This window comes from Lasiosphaeria miniovina (assembly GCF_030549165.1).
Source record: "Lasiosphaeria miniovina strain SMH2392-1A chromosome Unknown B0T26scaffold_3, whole genome shotgun sequence".
NCBI classification, from domain to species: domain Eukaryota; kingdom Fungi; phylum Ascomycota; class Sordariomycetes; order Sordariales; family Lasiosphaeriaceae; genus Lasiosphaeria; species Lasiosphaeria miniovina.
In genome coordinates, this window is record NW_026848222.1 from 5,561,517 (window position 1) to 5,580,826 (window position 19,310).

At 53.5% G+C, this 19,310-nt stretch overlaps 6 protein-coding genes across 6 annotated transcripts; 3 read left to right on the plus strand and 3 right to left on the minus strand.

Moving 5' to 3' along the window:
* Positions 1-1,393: 1,393 nt before the first annotated feature.
* Positions 1,394-3,129, plus strand: B0T26DRAFT_616440 (uncharacterized protein; the record flags this gene model as incomplete). Its single annotated transcript, XM_060435992.1, has 2 exons — positions 1,394-1,842; positions 1,905-3,129. Coding segments are annotated over 2 exons (1,674 nt in total), but the record flags the coding sequence as incomplete, so codon positions are not given.
* Positions 3,130-4,103: 974 nt separating this feature from the next.
* On the minus strand, positions 4,104-6,608 carry B0T26DRAFT_256947 (uncharacterized protein). Its single transcript, XM_060434015.1, has 5 exons — positions 6,351-6,608; positions 5,650-6,204; positions 5,437-5,583; positions 4,585-5,385; positions 4,104-4,521 (listed from the first exon to the last, which is right to left on the minus strand). Exons 1-5 carry the CDS (start codon positions 6,408-6,410, stop codon positions 4,339-4,341), a joined length of 1,746 nt encoding a protein of 581 aa, XP_060299178.1. The 5' UTR covers positions 6,411-6,608; the 3' UTR covers positions 4,104-4,338.
* A 962-nt stretch (positions 6,609-7,570) lies between these two features.
* Positions 7,571-9,187, plus strand: B0T26DRAFT_852798 (uncharacterized protein). Its single transcript, XM_060447654.1, has 4 exons — positions 7,571-7,593; positions 7,645-7,698; positions 7,755-8,355; positions 8,474-9,187. The coding sequence occupies exons 3-4, from the start codon at positions 7,894-7,896 to the stop codon at positions 9,155-9,157; spliced, it is 1,146 nt and encodes a 381-aa protein (XP_060299179.1). The 5' UTR covers positions 7,571-7,593; positions 7,645-7,698; positions 7,755-7,893; the 3' UTR covers positions 9,158-9,187.
* A 2,264-nt stretch (positions 9,188-11,451) lies between these two features.
* Positions 11,452-13,089, plus strand: B0T26DRAFT_705920 (uncharacterized protein). Its single transcript, XM_060441778.1, has one exon. It carries the CDS (start codon positions 11,503-11,505, stop codon positions 12,787-12,789), a length of 1,287 nt encoding a protein of 428 aa, XP_060299180.1. The 5' UTR covers positions 11,452-11,502; the 3' UTR covers positions 12,790-13,089.
* Positions 13,090-14,549: 1,460 nt separating this feature from the next.
* B0T26DRAFT_740257 (mediator complex, subunit Med18) lies at positions 14,550-15,334 on the minus strand (the record flags this gene model as incomplete). The annotated part of the gene is made up of 2 exons (XM_060443824.1): positions 14,550-14,865; positions 14,922-15,334. 2 exons carry the CDS (start codon positions 15,332-15,334, stop codon positions 14,550-14,552), a joined length of 729 nt encoding a protein of 242 aa, XP_060299181.1.
* Positions 15,335-16,678: 1,344 nt separating this feature from the next.
* On the minus strand, positions 16,679-18,755 carry B0T26DRAFT_811769 (uncharacterized protein; the record flags this gene model as incomplete). The annotated part of the gene is made up of 4 exons (XM_060447289.1): positions 16,679-17,813; positions 17,866-17,949; positions 18,111-18,478; positions 18,717-18,755. 4 exons carry the CDS (start codon positions 18,753-18,755, stop codon positions 17,081-17,083), a joined length of 1,224 nt encoding a protein of 407 aa, XP_060299182.1. The 3' UTR covers positions 16,679-17,080.
* Between the last annotated feature and the right edge of the window lie 555 nt (positions 18,756-19,310).

The window sequence follows — 19,310 nt, forward strand, 5'->3', positions numbered from 1 at the left end:
GGGGAGCTAACTATTATAGAAACTGTCATCGACACTCAGAGAAACCAACCTGTTTAGAAGAGAAGGACATACTAAATTAGAGACTCAACCTCTCTATAGTGACTAGGCATTGAGATCTCCTAGGTCCCATCCTGTTGGAATCACCAGGTACCGGTACTGGAAGCAACAGGGCGTAACTGCGCGCCGAAAACCGGTGGTTCAAGTGATGGATTGTAGATGTCCATGTGTATCTAGAAGAAAGAGGTAGTCGTAGGCCAATTATATAGAATCTGGGACCCTGCGCCACCACAGCCACCTCTGTGTGACTGACCAGCGCGTTATCTCAACACATCCTTTACAACTGCGGATCGTCTAAGCTCAACAGCCCCTATGCCCTAACGACCGTCTTTTTCTTACATTGTGAAGTGAAAGTTGGCTTGTTGACTGAACAGTTGGCGCAGCCAGTCTAACCACTTTCTGATTGTGGCGTTCTGAACCTTGCGCTGGGGAGGGTGGCCCTATTTTGACCCGAGCCTCCTCTGTACGAAACACAGCCCTTTCAAGAGTGAAAATCTGGCTTCGGGCTTGCTCAACGGGCCTTTGGGGCACCCGAGAATGAACATTGTTCGTAGTTTTGGAGCGCTAGGATTTTGGGCTCTCCTGCTTGGGAAATGCTCATTGGACACACCAATGGAGGCCCGGGGGCCGTTGGTGGCGTTGACAATTACGCCCCGTGCGAGGCTGAGAGTTGTCACCTTCCAATCATTGTCGAGGGCGTCGATAAGTTGATAACGCTCCGAGTCATAGTCTCAAAGCCCCCAGTTTCGTCAGCCGCCACCGTAGGCACTTTCCCAGAACGAAAAAAAAGCCACCCGTCCGGGCGAGGGACCGTGGGAGTGGTCTATCCTGTGTAAGTGCGAAATAACGCATTAACGCGCTGAACAAGCATTTGCTTCCTGGTCAGCCTGGAGCGGTCATATGACATTGCTGCGCCTGTAAATATGTCCTCACTCGACGCCACCCAGGCTCCCAGCAGGCCAGCGGCCCATAGGAGGCCTTGGCTCCCTGCGTACGTTAAATGGATACATATTCGTACTTCACAGCCCGAGGCAGTCGAGTAATATCGAGTATAACCTACCTCAGTGGCACATTAAGAGAGACGCGATGAAAAAAGCTTCCTCGATCGACTAAGCCTCAAGACAACCGACGCTGGGTCTCGTCAAGGGCCGGTGACGATTCCTGTTACTCGATAACCACGGTCTGGGTCAGACCGGCCCGATGTAGGTTTAAGAACTGTTTGAAGACCTTTTTCTTCAATGCCAGACCTCGACCCTTCCACGGTTAACCCCTTTAATCACTACACGCTCGCCGCTGAATAATCCGCCGAATCCTGCACAGTTTTTTGGTGCCTGTGATGGAACCCCTGTCGCTGACAGCCAGCATCATCGCCATCATCCAAACCGCGGAGCAGATCGCGTCCGTCTGCAAAGCCTACATAGACGGCGTTGCCGACTGCCCCAAGGAGCTCCGGCTGATCCGCATCGAGACCAAGTCGCTGTCGGTAGTCCTCGAGGACATCGTCTGCCTGCGAGAACAAGATAACGACGCCGCTCGGATCTTGAGCAGCATCAGTGGTCCTGACGGCTCGCTCGAGGCGTGCAAGAGAGCAGTCACGGACCTACACGCGCTTCTGCCCGACCCGCAGTTGGTTGTGAGAAGTCGGAGCCACAGCAAGTGGCGAAGGGTGGAATTGACTTTGACGGCTTTGGCATGGCCGCTCAAGCGGGAAAGGGCGCGCACGCTGCTCGGTGAGATCATGAGCCACAAGTCAACTATCACTATGGCTATGGGCGGTTCGGTGCTGTGAGCTTGCACCGTTGACGCTATTCGTTGATTGGGTCAATGGCTAACTTTGGCTCTCGCAGACGTGGTATTCGGTCTATCAAGCTTGCGCTCGACCAGTCTCAGAGGAAAGAGGTTTGCGAATGGTTTGAGTACACAGATCCATCACCTAACCACAACATGGCCAAGCCCCTGTACGAGAAAGGGACTGGCAACTGGGTGACACGATCCTGTGAATGGACAGACTGGGTCGAGGGCCGTTTACGTTGCCTCTGGCTGCACGGCATCCCGGGGGCTGGGAAAACCGTGCTTGCGGCGCATTTGGTCGAGCAGATCAGGGAGATTTGCAAAGCAGAAACGGCCAAAAGGTTCGTCTCTGTGTATTACTACTGCTATCACGGACACAACCAAGATGAGACCAGCCCGTTCCTCCGCTGGCTGATAGCCCAGCTATGCCGCGAGGCAGACAGCATACCGGGAGAGGCATACCGTCTTTTCAAAAGAGGGCACCACCCGGATGTTGATGAGCTCTTGTCAAGTCTCTATCATTGCTTGCAAGGGTTTGACACAGTCTTTGTCACTATCGACGCGCTCGACGAGAGCCAGCCTCGGGATACGCTGCTGAAAACTCTCTATACCCTGATCGATGACCCTCGCTTTCGCAATCTCCAGCTCTTGGCGACGAGCCGTGAGTACTTCGACATCGAGCAGGCAATGCTCTCCATCCCATGTTCGGTTTTCGTTCCAATGTCGCATCCGCTAGTGCAGGCCGACATCAAGATCTATGTCTCTGCACGAATCAAAGATACCACTGCATTTAAAGAGTGGCCTTCGAGCTTGAAGTCTGAAGTCGAAGACTCGCTTTCCGAAGGCGCCCAAGGCATGTTTCGATGGGCGGTGTGCCAGCTCGACATCCTTCGGCGGCTCAAGACCACGGCCAGGATCAGAAACTCCATCAAATCTCTGCCCAAGACGCTCGACGAAACCTATGAGCGAATCCTTTCTCTCATTCACGAAGAGGACCGCGAGCTAGTCCGGTTCGCCCTGCATTGGCTATGTTTCAACGACTTCCTATCCCGTAGTCGGCTAGATAAAGTTTTCACGTCCTGCCTAATTATGACCCGGTTCTACTCATGCTCAAAGCGGCTTGAGATTAGAGGAGACGAAGAAGACATAGTTTTCTGCGATTTCGACAGATTGAGGGACAGCTGCGGCTGTCTCGTTTCGTTTTATTCGAATGAGAAGCAAGCAACACTCGCCCACTACACCGTCAGGGAGTTTTTAGAATCGAACAGAATTGTCCCGGCACATGTTGAGTTCAGAATCGAGCCCGACGAGACTTTCCGAGCGCTCTGTCGGATGGTGCTCACTGCGGCTCTCGAGTTCTATCAGCAGGACCTCGACTGGATCCTGCCCGTTGTAGACACGATCGTGGCAGAAGCTGAAGACCTGGTCGCGCCCGAGCTCGCGTTCCGCTTCCTGGACGGTTCGCAGCCGCACTTCGAGAACGCCAAACATTTGATGCAGGCTCGAGTCAGCGCCTTGGCGCGTGCTTTCCAAAGGCTGAACTGGGGCCGGGAAAACGACGTTTCGAATCCCACCGTGGTCCTGACCAGCCTACTGGAAGCCTCCGCGTTCAAATTGGCCGAGAAAGTCGTGCAGTTAAGCAGCTCGGCAGAGATGATCGAGACCAGATTTCGCCTTAAAACCGAGTACTGCCGATTTGCCAAGGCATCAACGACCGTGGCCTGGAAATTCAGAGGCACCATCGTAGAGTTCATGGCGTCGCACCCGGACGACCGGCCTCCGCAGCTCCGCTTCCTCCTGGATCACTTCGCAGACAGGATCGACGCGTCCACGACACTAGCACTGTACGTGGGGAACCACCGAGGGCACACGGCGGGCGATCCCAAGACCTGCCGCGACGATGATTGCATCGTGGACAGACTGCTCCGTCTGGGGGCTAACTCTAACAACTGCGAGCAGTTCGGAATTACGCCGCTGCAGGTCGCCGTCGCCAGATGCGACGTGGCCGCGGCGCGGCTCTTGCTCCGAGCGTCGGCCAGCCCAAACATCTGCGGTGGTGCGGCGGGCCGGAACGAGAATCCGGATCACATGCATGTCAAGCGCTTTGGCGACCTCGGGGGCGGAGTCCGCTTGCCATCTTGCGGCAGATGCGAGAAGACTATGCCAGTTATAACCTGCTAACAATACGCTCTGGCCGTTTGTATAAGGCTCTGATTTATACTCCAGAAATGTGCGACGAGATGGAGCGGCTTCTTTTGGAATATGGGGCTTGAAGAGAGTATATATAGGATTGTTCCCGTCATAGATTTAGGTTTGAAAATAATTGCTAGAAATAGCTCATAGAAGTTTCTTGGTTAGCTATTTCACGATAGATAGAGATGCACCGGCGATGAGCATGATTCGGTAGTTCAGTATTTTGATCCTGAAATTTCCGGGTCTTTGAGACGTTGGACGGCGACCCTCTGCTCCAGGTGAATCCGATTCCAGAGATTACCTCGCGTCGGCATCATTCGGCTGTGGGCTCTGCGTGGCGGAGCTGAGACTCTCTGGGGTTTGGGGAAGCTCCCCCTTTTCGTTCCTCCTCGGCAGACCCGGACTCCACTTCCTCATCGGGTCGGGGCTCACCATTGAACCCTGATTGCCGATCATCATTGATGGGAATCGGAATTCGGCCTGTCCGTTACTCGTCAGTCACGTACTCATTGTTCCCGGATCTTCGGGCCGGGACTGGCGCACCTTTCTGACCACACCGGCGCACTTTAACCCCACCTGCGTTTCGATAAACTTGAGTCTGGCCGTCACCCACGTGCGCTGGTCATCCGAAGTTAAGTCGAAGTTCTTCACGCACGTGAGCGGCCAGTAGAGAAACAGCCCGGCGAGGGCCCGGGCGGGCTCGGGCACACCACAGGCAAACCCCGACCGCTCGGGGGAGTTGTCGAACAACTCGCCCTGGCGTGTACGCCAGCCCAGGTGGTACGGGACGGAGGCGAGTATACCGGCAATGACGGGCCCGCACACGCGATGCGATGCCACGTACTCGGCAGTGGCACGATAGTCGGCCGGCGCGCACATGAACGCAGCAAATCGGATGCGGAGCGACGCGAGCACTAGCCGCGACACCCGCGCGATATTGTACGCGCTGGCCGTTACAAAGTCCGTGTACACATCGACGCTGCCTGGGAAGACCTCGGCCTCATCGTAGCGACCGCCACCGCCGCTGCTGGTTAGCTCGACATCGTCTTCAGTCGCCCAGCACATCGTCTTAAAGCGGTATTCGCTGGGGATTGCTGCCATCCAGCCGGCAATCTGGTGGTCTAGATCTTGCACTACTGTCGCCATCTCGAGGATCAGCTCGACGCCCTCGGTGGTGTGCGGAGTGCTTGCGAGAAGGCATGAGGCCTGGGCGGATAGCTCGCCAGTTTCGAGGGCGAAGCGCTGGGAGGAGGCGAGTAACGACTCTGGCTCGGTACCGTCTCTGCTCAGCCACCAGTCTGGGCCGCAGGGAATTGGCAGACCGGAGGAGAGGGTACGGGATATCTGCATAGCGTTAGGAAAAGTAGGCAATGTGGTGACGGACTCTATTATTACCAGATAATGCCGCACAGCCTTGAACAGGTGGGCGCCCGTCTTGGAGCTGCACATCTGGGCGCGGCCGCGCGTCTTGACAATGACAACAGCCCCGTCAATGTGGGAGCGCCAGGCTAACATCTGTGGTGATTTGATTGCTGTGATATTCTAATTACAGCCCCTTTGGTTAGTACATGGAACAGAGAACGGTATCCAAGAAAACAAGAGACATACCTCGTAAAGAGATAGAAGCAGCACCGAAGCAAGTGTAGCATCCGCAGTCGCGGTGGCTGGGGCTTTGAGGGATAGGTGCGTCTTGGCGAGTGCGAGAGTGTGCTCTTTTAGAGACATATTGGCGAGGCTGACTGTGCTGGCCACCATTCGATTTCCTAGCAAAGCGTAGGCACAGGCACGAAAAGCGCACGATAGGGCGCTGTCAGGCGGCTCAGACTCGACGAGGGGAACCAGGAATTCCCAGACTCCCTCGGCGGTGTCAACCTGGGGCAGAAGGATCAAGTTGGAAGCAAAGTAGCATGTAGCGCGCTGGTCCACGGGCACGCTCAGAACAGATGCCGGGTTGCCACATGATGATGATGATGATGATGACGATGGATTCTGCGGGTGTTGGGCTGGGAATTGGAACTGAAGCAGATCGGCGGCGCGGTGTTGGACTCGCCGGACTGTCGACCTTGTCTGGTCGCGATGGACAATTTCGAACTCGGGACGGTAGCCGCCACACTCCCGTCTTGACTTTGCACAGCGTTGGCAGGTAGGTTTGCCTTCGTCGCACTGTTCGGAGCGAGGTTAATCATGGATCCGGTGCTATTAGCAACGTGCGAGACACGCTCGCGGTTCACCTCACGGCGTCGACGACTCCACTCGTCTTGAAACATGCATGATTGGATGTGGGGTCTGCAGAGTGAGGACGAACGCACCTTGATCCGACGTGTCCGGCACGTGCGGCAGCCCCGAGACGGTTTCCCGTTGTAGACCATTTAGGCGTTGGCATCCACGTTCAACGCCACAACAAGTCGCTCCGTCGGTGAAGAGGGTGAGGTAGGTCGCTCGTCCCGTCTGCGCCCGACACCGCTAATGTGGGATTAAGGTTGGCGTTTCGAGAGTGGGACCGCTTTCCATAGGGCTATCGGGGTTCTCCGTTCAACTCTTGGCAGTTCGAGGACTAGAGGGGCCGAAACGGCGACGACAGGGGTGCCCGGAACGCTTGGGCCGTCGTACATCTCACTGGATGACGGTTGTGGTGAGCAGCATCGTGAATGAAAGGGACCCGATGGGTAGTGAAGTTGTGACAAAGATGAACTGATGGTTAATTGACAGATTTCAATTCTCTTCAATACCGGGTAACTAGTGATGGGAACCTTAGTACTAGGCCCTCATGTCCTTCTCGGAGAGTCGGGTTTCACTGATGAGCATATGGGCCGTGTTGATGCCCTCCCCAAACCTCGTAAACATGAAGTGTGATCATCCATGCCTTCCTTTGCAAGAAAACGGAGAAGAATTTCAATACAGTAGCAGTGAAGCAATAACAGAGTGAGATCAAGAGCGGTGGAGCCAACATCCGGATACAAGACGGCCTCTACGGTTTCCGGGTAGATCCCCAACAGGTCTAGTGTCCTTTGGTCAGGGCTGTCTCCACTGGGGTTTTGCCACAGTGGCACTTGTTACAGTGCTTAGGTAGTATCATTTTGTTGTTCTCTTGAGAAAGGGTTCCAATTTTTTCGTTTTGCGCTTTCTCTGATGACTGCTATTTATCATTAACCTGCATTCTTGGGCAATGGTTGGCGACTCAGTTCTAGAAGATCATAACTATTCGCCAGAGGCTGTCCAGTCAGCGACCAGCTGAGGCAGCACAGTGTGACTCAGGCAGATCACTTGGCTACAGGGATCACCCCGCACTAGCTTATCTCAGCAAGCTTAGACCAGTACCGTGGCTCAAAGAGGGGCTACGGGCCTGCGGCCCGATTTTTTAGATTTGCAGGGGGGGTAGACCCATAAATACACATTTGAACCAATCACAACACACGAAGAAAAGAGCCACTGTACTTGTCTGAGTGCATAATGCGCATCGAACCGTCAAGGCCTCCTCAGACCTGCAACCGGCGATCGAATGCGCATGCATAACAACGGCAAACGCGATTATAACAACACGCCGCTAGTACTGTTCGAATGCGCGGGATTTTCTGATCATTTTGGTACTAATCATTTCAATAGAACATGTCGGGCGCGTCAGAAAACGACGAATCGGGCCTTTCTGGTAGCAGCTAGGTATTGCCCCTGCGTGGGCATGCAGGGTCGAGCTCACAGCTTACTGGCCTGGGCAGCACCCCTGACCTCTCTTCTCCTACCAAGGCTGTAGAAGCCTCACAACAAGAAGACTATGACGAAGATGACGAAGATGACGTTGAAGATGACGATTCAGACGAGTCTGTACATCCAGCAGACGATATTTTACAGAAAACAATGCGATTTTGGGAACAACTACGCAAGAACAACAACAACCAGGTACGACGGCAAGGAGCTGAGCATCAGAGATACAACCTCGATGCCTTCCTCTTCAAGCTCATGAGTGAGGGCACCCCGAATCATATTGCCATGAATTCCCGGCGGCTTGGAGAGGTTCTGATGAGCCCTTCTATTCGTGATGCCCTCAAATCACAAGGCATTACTATCACAAGTGACGATCATGTTGCCGAGGCAGGCTCCTTCAGCCATGTTATACATAAGGAAATGAGGGTTCTTATCGATCAACCGGCTTTTGGAGTATTTGAGCAATTCAAGGGCCAGGCTTCAGTGCCTACGACTATTGTACAAGTCTGTGACACTGCTTGGCTCCTCGAAAATACCCTCAAAGAAGCCTGGCCAACGCTCAAGAAATACGCCCCGAATTTGGTCACCTTTTTATCACAGGTCCTCCAGAATCAGGTACGTTTATTTCTCCATAGGTCTTCATCCCATTCCTATGGGTCTCTCTCCCATTCCTATAGCTCTTTCTCCCATTCCCATGAGCCTCTCTCCCATTATGGTACTAATATTGAGACAGCGTACGACCCAGAAAGAGCTGGCCAATATGAACTTTGACGATGACAAAAGCCCTCAAATCTTCCTACTCGCCTCCCTATTTACAGGCGGCTACGCACGTAACAACAGCCCCTTTTTGAGAGATATTCTCGGCCTCTATATGCTCGCAAACGGTACACCAAGGCGTGCGGTAGAAACCCTCGCTCGTATCGGCTTAATTCCTTCGTATTGGACCCTGAATAAAATGCTCAACGACATGGCAGCTAGAGCGAAGGAAAACATCAAGAAAGTCGCCAGGGATCCGAACGGGCTTCTTGTTTATGATAACTTCAACTTCATGAACCGTACAAGAGAGCTAGTTAGCGGGAAGAAAGACGGGATGATCAACCTTACAACGGCTTGTATTGTTTCGTGCCCAGAACTCGGGGGAGCGGTGCAGAAGGCCAATTTCCGGCCTCGAACGAAGGTTACAAAGGGAATGGTCATCGATTATATCCTTCCACGCCGCCAGATTATCCATAAAGCGTCAAAATGGCTAGTCAAACAGGCCCTCATGAAGATATTCACAAAGAACAACATTCCCGGCATGCCTGTCATCAAGAGAGTTGTATACGTGTCACGGCGCGCAACGGCCGTAGCACACTATAACCCATTACAGGTTGCAAGTCGTCGACTTGCAATTCTGGCATCCTTTTGGGGGTTCTAGCGCAGTGGTAGTGGGTGCTGTGAGCTGGCGCCGTCACAATACGACAACTCCCCATACCTATAGCTCGGGGCCATATTTGAGTATGAAGGAACTATCGACGGCGTGTACAAACTATACGAAGAGCTCTTCAAACGCAGGCTTGGACTGGATCAATAGTCTGACATCGATGAACGCCTCACCCTTGTTTATGGCGATATGAAAACAACCTTCTTTATTCGCCGCATTAAGCTCTCGTAGTTAGAGGCTAGCGAGAAGTGGGAGCAGAAGAAGTGGCTTGTCCCTGTGCCTGCTTTCTTCCATATTGAACTTAACTATGTTGAGTTTCTTTTCCGGGTTTTCTGGGACACTGGTAACGATAAAAATAACGCCACAAACGCTATTGTTTCTTCTGATGCGCAATTCTTCCACAGGGGCAAGAACATCACGAAAAACAATATCAAATATCACCAGGTCATGCTGTTACGATCCCGGTTCAAAGGTGCAAAAGGCGTTGCCCGCCCGCTGCAGATTAGCTAGGGCGGCATTTAGGGTGGGGCTCCCAGCGAGGGACGGTGCACCCAATTAGGGAGTGCTCAGTGGGGTCAGTGCCAAGACGCATGACCGCGACCAAGCACGGCTGAGCTGAGTGCTCAGTAGGGTCAGCGCCAAGACGCACTGAGCGCGAGTGAGCACGGCTGAGCATGTAGGGCAGGAACTCTGATTGGTTGCTCATAGTTCTATAGGGCTGGCAGCACGCTCTCTGGGAGAACGGTTCTGCAGCTATCAATGCATCTGGTTAAGCATACATTGGTTGTGTGTTGAAAGCCTGTCTTTCGCAATCTGTGCACGATACTCCTTGTCTCCTGTCATCTCCTACCTGCCGTCCAGACCCCCACAATCCTAGGCCGGGCCTAGCTCCGTGGACCTGTTGTCCAGATTGTAACACATGCCTCTATTGATGTACGGCTATAGTGCACGAATTCTGGCATTGTTCTTAGTGAATTGGTAGAGAAAGAATATATTAATACCAACAGCCTCAATGTAAGAGAAGGCAGGTACGCCTGATCAAGGTGGTCACAATGGAAGCAAGTAAGCTGAGCAATGACTGGTATTGGCGTGAGACTTCAACCTGGCCTAAGCTAAAGAGATATGCGAGGGCCATGGTCTAATATACATAAAGGGGTTATGAGTCATCCTTGCGTGGCCCTGGTGGCGGTGGTGCGTGGCCCTAGTGAGGCGATAGTATTACAAACCACTCGACTGTTAGGGTCGTCTGTCTGTAAGGGAGCACGGGCTCCACAGGATGCTGGGGTTGGTAATTATGAAGATAGAACAAAGGGCAAGCTCCTATCGCACGGGTAATACAGTCAAATCGGAATGCCACTCAAAGTATATGAGTGCAGTGAATGTGTATTGCTTGCTTGAAGAACCAAGCAAGAACTATCTAAGACCGTGGTCACGGTCGTCGTATATATCTATCTACGTAACCAATAACAGTGGTTCGGTTGTCCCGTGGTCCCGCGTCCGGGTCACCGCCCGGCCCGACCGGAACTGTCCCGCGTCCCCGAGCTTCAGAGCTCGGAACCCTGGAACGCTCCTGATTGGCCCGCGCCAAAAAGAGCATGCCCCACCTTTGTGCATATCCACAGGGAATCCATAGGGATTCGTGACACTACACCATTAGATCTTTGAGCGTCTCAGCATCTTCAGACATATGTTTATATAGTTTTACGATATGTGGTTGTTGTGAGGGCCTGGTCCTCCAGGCCTCCCAGACGCTCTGACTAATCAGACGCCAGTTGGGTGGATCCACCCGACCAGCCAGAGCCCCACCTTGAGACGCCCTGGAAGAATCTCGCGAGGGGAGGCTTTTGAGCTTCTTTTCCCTTTTCCCTTTAGTTTAGAATCTTCGTCTATAGCGCCCAATAGAGGAGTTCCGCCCTCATTCCAAGCCGGCCGTGACAGTTGTTAGACAATTGAAGGAAAACAAATCTACATTTTTTCTATTTGTATGGCGGTTGACACGCCCTTGACGACTACCGCAACATTACTCTCTCAGACCTCTTTTTCAGGCGTTCTGTGCAATGTGGGTCCAAGTGGGTCTATCTGAGCCACAGCAAAAGTTTGCGGGTCACAGGATACGAATGCGGTCTAGCGTGCCTTCTTTCATGGGGGGGGGGGGGGGGGGGGGGGCCGCAGGCCCCGGGGCTCTTTCTTCTACGCCTGAAAAAGAGGTCTGAGCTTGCTGAGATAAGCACTAGCTAGCTTTAGATTTGTTGCCCGTCTTTCCCCACTGCTCCCCATTCAGCAACCTTTCATCATCCCGCACCTCACATCACTCTTCACTTCAAGTTTGTCAAGACACGATGTGGCGAACCAAGCCAAAGCGAGACGAAGACTACCCAGCCCTTTCACACATATACCAGAGCGCCATTCGATCCTGCCAATGGCAGCCTTCGTTTCCTCGGTTCGACCGATGTGTCACTTCGGCAGGAGAGGTTCCAAAGGTCCGCATCCCCGACTATTCTCGGGGCGAGAATTATTTTATCTGGCCCGACGACAGCGACGGTGATGGCGACAAAGAAGAACACGGCCATGACGGCGGTGAGGCCATCACGCCCTTGGGTTGTTCTACCGGCGGGGCCAGCTCTCGAAATACCAGTTCCACCGCTGGAGCTGGCGCCTCTTGTTTCCTTGGTGCCCTTCCCCTCGAGATCGTGAGGCTGATCGTCGGCTTCCTCGTCCCTACCGGCTGTATTGTTGAGTTTCTCAAGTGCCGCCAATGGGGCCGCCCGTGGGACCACGGTATATATCCTCGGTCAAAACTTGACTGGGCTTTTGTGCCGATCGGAAATCTTCATGCTGTTGTGCATCAGATGGCGCCGTCGATCCTGGCCCCATCAATAGACCTTGGCCTCGCTTACACCAACCGCGCCTTCAACTCCATCGTCTTCGAGCAGTTCTACGGCAACAATTACTTCATATTCCACCTCTCCACCGCCGAGGTCGGAGTCGAAATCAAGTCGGACAACTTCAACGCATGGCAGTCCTGCTCACGCAAGTTTGGACGCCACCCCACCTCTGACCCCCAGTCCTTCGTAGAGAATCCCGCCTTTGGCTCGCTGGGCCCACTTTCTAGCCGGACCGCAAAATATCTTCGGTCAGTCATGCTGGTGGTGTCATCGCCGTGGCGGCCGGTAAAGAACCAGGGCGTGCATCATCTTACGCCAATCGTCTCTGGCGCTGTTGACATTCTCCTCGGCTCTGGCAACATCAGCGAAGCAGCTCAGCTCGAGCAGCTAGACCTACATTTTGCTGCCGAGCCAGAGTTCTACTACCAGCGCTACTACCACATCATCGAAGGTTTGCATGTGAATTTCGACCAGGAAAAGGGTAAGATGGTTGTCGAGTTCAAGTCCGAGCCGATGCATCGCTCGCAGCTCGACGATCGAGTCCCACCCTCGCACACTAAGCTGCTGGCTCCGGCCGAACAGCTCCTCAGACTGCGCCAGGTCGGCCGGGTGTCAGTTTCCGGGGATATAAAGGAAAGCTTCACGAGAAGGCTCCAGGAAACTGTTACTCGCAATGAAGACGGCGAGGGGATGGAGACTAAGCGATCGCTGAGAACGAAGCGCCGCAAATTGAACCAGTAGGCGAGGTGGACAGGCGCACAGCCTTGTCTTGGGAATTTTGGTCGTTATGGAGGGGAGATTTTCACTCTTTAATTAATTCTCTGGTCGTGGGAACAATCACTATCGAGCAGTTGGATGAGATTTTGTATCTAGACTCGCCGAACCATATTCGAGACAAACACAGCCCCATAGCGAACAACTACAGAAAACGTGGCATCCACGTAACATGATTTCGCGGATGCAGCCATTGGCTTTAGGAGGTGGAGTAAAATGGACAACTCAGATAGATAGCCTCGGAATGAATATAATTTTCATCCCCCGTGTAGATTCATGATATTGGAGTGACAATTATGGTGACGGATACCGGGGTTGCAATTATGGACATGGCCACGTAGCCGACTGGGAAGGCTCACCTGGCACCTGGTCAATTCACAGGTCCATGATACCTGCCACCAGCCCGACCTCTCTTACTTCAAGGTTTGCATCCTGGCCTACGAGAGACTGACCATTGAAGATTGGAAAGTAGGAGCGACTTCGCGACTTTAGCTGGCCGCTAGCGGTCACAATAACAAGAATTCGCACATATCGACCAAGCAGATGCAATACCGTGACGGTGCGAAGTACTTGATAATGAGCTGTTGATTGTTTTAAAAGCAGTCGTCAATGCCACCAACCAGTGATGATTTGGTAAATGGTAGCATATGTAAACCGCCGTCAGCAAACAGCAAAACCAAGCTCGCTTGATTTCTCCATGCTCCCATCCCCATAATGTACAGTACAATGTAATAAACACCAGCTCCCTCCCACTTTGTCAAATAGTACACATGGTTTTACAATCAGGATCCCACTTGCCTATGCCATGCAAAATCTAGCGTGTGCTAGCCTACCCAAGGCCGTAACTCCAACACACAAACTCCAGAAATCTAACCGTGCCATCCAAGCCAAACGAGCTCATGTGGGAGGCCAAATATCCATTAGATTGGCCCAAACGGTATAGAAAGAAGGGGATCTGTCGGAAAGATGAAAGGAAAGAATGGAAAGCAACATCAAAACCTGCTCGGCAGCCAACGCGGCTATTTCTCCTCCAGGACTAGATTAGCCAAAGCAGTGCCGAATTCGGCCACGGCAGCACCCGGATTTAGGCCGTCGTCGAAATGCAAATTTTTGATGTCCGAAATGAGACCAATGATCGATGATGACATCAGTGGGGGGGTCGTCGGCTCAAATGCCGGTGGGGCCGACAAGCCCCTCTGTCGCGTCTTGAGGGTCCGAGGCCAGCGTTTCTTCCTATCATCACAATGCCAGTCGCACTAATAATCCGCGGCCGCTTCGTTGGGAAAACTGCCATCGCAGCGATCGGGATCGACGAAAATACTCACATCGTGCACTGGATGGCGACGGTTCAACGCCCCCATATATCCGCTGTAAGGGACAGCGTAAATGATAGATGTAGTCATATAGATATCGTCGTTGTTATCGGGGTCGCCCTTGATGTTGTTCTCCGGGCCACTCTTGATGTTGTCATCCAAGTCGCTCTTGATGTTGTTCTCCGGGTCACTCTTGATCTTGTCATCCGAGTCGCTCTTGATGTCACTCTTGATGTTTTCATCGCCTCCGCAATGGCCGACGTCATCTGAGTCGTCCTCGTCCTTAATATCTGCAATCCCATCATTCTCACCATTCTCTTCATCTTCGTCATCATCACCATCATCCTCATCCTCGAACTCGCTGTCATTCGTAGGATCGGCACTGGAATAGACAGGTACAGGGTCTTCGGGCACCTAGACCGATCCCCGGGGTTCCATGTTTCTCGTGTCGTGGGCGCGGCGGTCCATGGTCTTGAACTCAAAGAGGCCAGTGAAGTCGTTCTTAACTTGATTCAGTCGGACGTAGGCTAGCTGCATGCGCTCGGGGTTGGACTCGACCCAAGTGCGGACATAAAGCATCCAGAACGAGCTCAGAGGCTGTAGGTCGTTGAGGTCCGACACCTGCTGCGGCAGCGGGGAGCCAGGAGGCACAGGCAAGATCCGGGTGAGTGCGTATTCGAGGTCATTCAGCCACCAGTGGTACGACTCCTCAACCATCTCTGATTTCAACCTATATGCAAATGTCAGCTTAATTGCCAAATGGCATGCACGACGAGCGAAGCCTACGTGAATTTGCTTTCGGCCAGAATCTTTTCAGTTCTGAGATCATTGATCTCGAGAATTTTGCGTTGCGTGATGAAGCGCGGGTAGCGGTTGCTCTCGGGGTCTGGTTGGTCGCAGAATCTCAAAACGGGGCCGGGAGAGGTGGGATCCAGGAAGTCACGGTGGCGGGTGTGCAGGATGTAGGATTGCTTGAGAAGAATCTGGTGCAGTTCCTGCCACGATGCAGAAGTTGGGCCCTTCTCCTTCTGGATCTCCTTGATTGAGGGCAGGCCCCTGACGCTGACGTCGCGTATGTAATAGTGAACGCGGGAGATGTGCTGCTGTTCGCGCATTGCCGTGATACCCCCGAGGACCTTTACGGCCGCATCAAAATCGTGCTCGTTCACGACAGCCGTCAGAAAGATTTCGTGAGGCATTTTGACTTGCGGGATGCCTTGCTGCAGAGGGGGTGACTAAAGCTGCAAGAAGAGGAAGGTGCGGTGGGGACTTCTTTTCGATGGTGAGGTCAAGGTCAGGGCGTGAACGGTTGTTGTTTTTGGAGTTCGGAACTGAGGCAGGTGCGTGTACGTTGACGAGAGAAATGGTGGGGCAGCAGGTCACGTGCCCTAACGAAATCGCTTTCAGGCCCTGAACCTTCTGTGGTTCAGTGGGGAACGCTAATCTATCTGATCCACTAGAACCCAAAACTCAACTCGCTCATAACGTGTCTGCTGTCTCCGCAAAAAGGATGGCAGACTATGAATACGTCAAATTACTTAGAATTTCAATGCTACTACGGATTGCAGTGGAGTGAACCTAGATTAAGCACGCCCCGGTCAAGTGTGTGTTATGAGGCAAGCAGCATAGGAGATGTTTTTGTTCAAATTTTATCTTCCAGGAATTTTCCTTTCATCCTCGGTCTTTGTGGGTTCTGTATTTAAATTTCAAACCTCGAGCTAAAGTCTTGTTTCACCTGTACCATTCCCTACGTGTAAATCTATGGGCTACGAGAGATACTCAAATGCCATACCAAACGGGGAGTTTCCTGGTTGCAAAGGGCAGTGGATCTATGAGTTAAACTTTCCTATGCTGCCATTGCACGTATATTGTCGCCTGGATTTGAACCACTCTGAGCCACCTTTCGAGCCACAGTCGGCATGTTCCATCATTTAATGCATATCCCTTCAAACAATGCACATTCCTTCATTCTTTACTTTCAGCCCTTTTTCCGGGCTCCCAGACTTCCGAATGCCCTCTTTTCTTCTTTGCGTCGTGCGGCTGAGTCCCTTACTTATTACGGCTGATCGGCCTGCTGAACGGTGTTTCTTTTGTCCTTTTTCTTGAAGTATAAGAAGGCCTTCATTCGTGTAATACTAGACCTGATTTAACCAGAAAATTCAATGCGCTGTCAACTTCGATGCTTGTACTTCTCTAGCGAGGCCTAGGACAGCCTATGATGGCGATACTACCGATGCCGGACCGCGGGACAGAACACGCTGCTCTACAACGGCTAGAACTAGATTGCCGACGCGCCTCTCGAGACCACTCGGTTTGGTTCCCGAGGAAAGGAGGGCGGCGCAACGTGGATGGCTGACTTGACCAACGCCTACAACGGCACTAGCGTCATGAGAGGGCTTAGAACCAGTGTGCTTGGGAGCGGGACTTTTTGGCAAGTCCTGATCCAGGATGAGATCAAGTCCGCCGAAAGGCCAAGCCAGTGGAGGATGCACACCAACGCAAGCATCACGTAAAGTCAAAGCGGCAAGAGAGCTCGTAAGCCACCCGCTGAAAGTATATTTGCGATTCCGAGGTGTAGTAGCTGATGAGGGATTTAGACTTGAGACTTGGAGCCAAAGAAGTAGTCGCGATGCTATTATCGCCCAAAACCACATCGTTCCACACGGCAGGGGCGCTTCATCAACCAACAGACCCCCCATTACCAAGCGCCACCAACGATACGGAGAACGCGGGTGTCCGTGTGCTCGCTATCGATATCCCTTCTAGGAATTCCACAGTCTCGGTATAATTTTGCCCGTTATGGACGAATTCCACCACGTGTGACGGCTCTCCAGGGGTATTGCCGATAGCGGATTGGGACTGGGACAGTGCGACGTAGCTACTCACAATAGCTCGTTTCTGTGTAGCCCGAGAAGGAAAATAGCCAACTGCATAAAGTGTCGGCGCTAGGCAAGCCTGATAAAGATAGTCTCGGCAACTGACGGGACGCCCGCAGACGATATGGCAAAAAGCATCCAGTATCCCGGAACGGCAATGCCGGCGTCATGCGGCACCTGCATCTCATACACCTGCCTCTCCTTCACACCCTCCTGTGCCGCTACCACATCCACGGGCGTGGCGGTGGCATCCAACCTTATCCTCCTCTGGTCCGTATTGGTCGCATGCGTCGCACTCGCGTAGCGCACTATCGTAAACTCGCGCACCTGACCATCCGTATTCGAAATCTCTACAATGCGCGGCCTGTGCTCCACCCACAGCCCATCCCCGCCCCAGAGATACCCCGGCTCGTACACCTGGAGGTCCAGGTGGTTGATTCCTGCTTCGTCGCCATCATACGGCTCCCAGCACAGACCGCCGCCGCCCACCAAGACCGTGGCGTCTGGCAGGAGAACGGCCACACTGTGGTATTTTCTCGCTACGGCCATGCACGCCAGCGGGGCGAAGGTGTGCGTGCCCGCGGAGAAGAGCTCGGGGACGAGGGTCGCGTGGACGTCGCTCCATGGCTTGGCGTAGCTGGCGCCGCCGACGATGAAGACGTCGCCCTTAGGGAGCACGACTGAGTTGGAGGATGTGCGTGGGTGGTGCATATCCTCTAGACGTGAGACGGTTAGTGTGGAGAAGGTTGCGCCGCCGGGCGGGAGCGAGATCAGGTGGGCGGCGGATGTTGCTGGGGAGAGACTAAGACTCGGCGCCGCCGAGGGTGAGGATCGAGGCGCCGGTGGCGGGGGACGCAGAGAACATAATGGCGTTGCCGTTCATGGCGTCGCGAGAGTCGGCGCGAGCACCAGCGGCCAAGTGGGCTCCCATTCCGTTTCTGCCTGTCTTAGAATCGACGGGCGCGTACTAGTTTATGTTCCGCGAGGGGCTGGCCTGGAAGACGGTGTCATTGGTCCAGGCAAAAAGCCATGCGTGGTTGTTAGCCGCGAATATTCCGAGCTAGTCCAACGTGTGCATGGGAAGTGCGAGAGAGCCGACGGGAGTGGGGCCCAGCCTGAGGATGAGAGTGAGAATGACAAGGTCTCGCCATTCTTGGGCGTGGAAGCGCCGCCAGACCAAGAGCCGCCGATGGTGAAAATTCGGCCGTCGGAGAGAGTGGCTTGGGAGTAGTAGCCCCGGCCTGTGGTCAATGCGGGTCCTACCACCCAGGACTCGGTGATAGGATCGTAGATGCTAGTGGATGTGGACCCCCCGGTGACGACTGGGTGGCCGGAGGCGTCAAGCGAGAGACCCGGGCAAAACACGTTGTGGTGCGTTTGCGTGACATTGTGGGCCTCTACCGTGCTCGTAGCAGGGTCGGAAATGGCTGCCAGGGTGTGGCCCGTCGAGTTGGAAAAGATGCGAGCCTTATCCGCAGACCAGACGAGGATTTTGCCCGATACAGGCAGGACGGCGACGGGCACGGGCGCGAGCGGCAAGGAGATGCTCAGACCCCATCTCCCGAGGCGTTCGTGTTTGTGGGGGGAGAGAAGCCTTGGCAAACAGGGGGCTGGTGCCGAGGTAGAGCTGGATTAGTAGGTGGAAGGTAACGAGATAGAGAAGAGCAAAGAGGAGGAATGTCGTGAGGGCAACCTTGAGGCCAACCTTGCGGGCAACCTTGCTGATTGCTGAGATGTGCGTCATGCTTGGAGTCTGGACTCTGGCTCAGCTGGGGCAGACTGGAGAGTCTCAGAGAGGCCGCCCTGGCACGGGCGGGAAACGACGCATCCAGATATCCATGATATACATAGGAGATGTGTGACCTGTGAGGCTAGCAATGTAGCGATAATTACCGGTTTCAAACGGGGGATGAAACTGGAACGTTACGGAAGCCGGGACCCTCTTGCTGGAAAGAGGAAGTGGTCAAAAGGAAGGGGAAGGAGTGGAGCACGACCCCACCTCCCACCTCACCTTACTGTGGTGTGGTACCGGCATATGACACTGACGTGGCCGGGCACCGAGACCAATACAATATTTAAAAATTTAGAGGCAGTCTATTCGTACGGTAGGAAGCGTCTTTTTGTACGGTAGGGTACAAAAAGTGACATGCGCGCTAGGACCCGCCCATTAAAAACCCACTTTTCGCACTAAAAATAACGCTAATTCCTGGGACGATACCAGCGTAAGAAATCTTCGGATCAATCGCAGTCGCATCGCAGTTACACCACGCCGCCGTCGCCAACGTCAATATGCTTCCAA

Coding starts and splice junctions, on each gene's coding strand:
- B0T26DRAFT_256947 (XM_060434015.1), bottom strand. CDS start 6,410: ATGGTCTACAACGGGAAACCGTCTCGGGGCTGCCGCACGTGCCGGACA. Junction 6,205..6,350: donor GCCGGACACGTCGGATCAAG/GTGCGTTCGTCC, acceptor CGCTCCGAACAG/TGCGACGAAGGCAAACCTAC. Junction 4,522..4,584: donor GCGCCGGTGTGGTCAGAAAG/GTGCGCCAGTCC, acceptor AGTAACGGACAG/GCCGAATTCCGATTCCCATC.
- B0T26DRAFT_852798 (XM_060447654.1), top strand. CDS start 7,894: ATGCGATTTTGGGAACAACTACGCAAGAACAACAACAACCAGGTACGA. Junction 8,356..8,473: donor CACAGGTCCTCCAGAATCAG/GTACGTTTATTT, acceptor ATATTGAGACAG/CGTACGACCCAGAAAGAGCT.
- B0T26DRAFT_705920 (XM_060441778.1), top strand. CDS start 11,503: ATGTGGCGAACCAAGCCAAAGCGAGACGAAGACTACCCAGCCCTTTCA.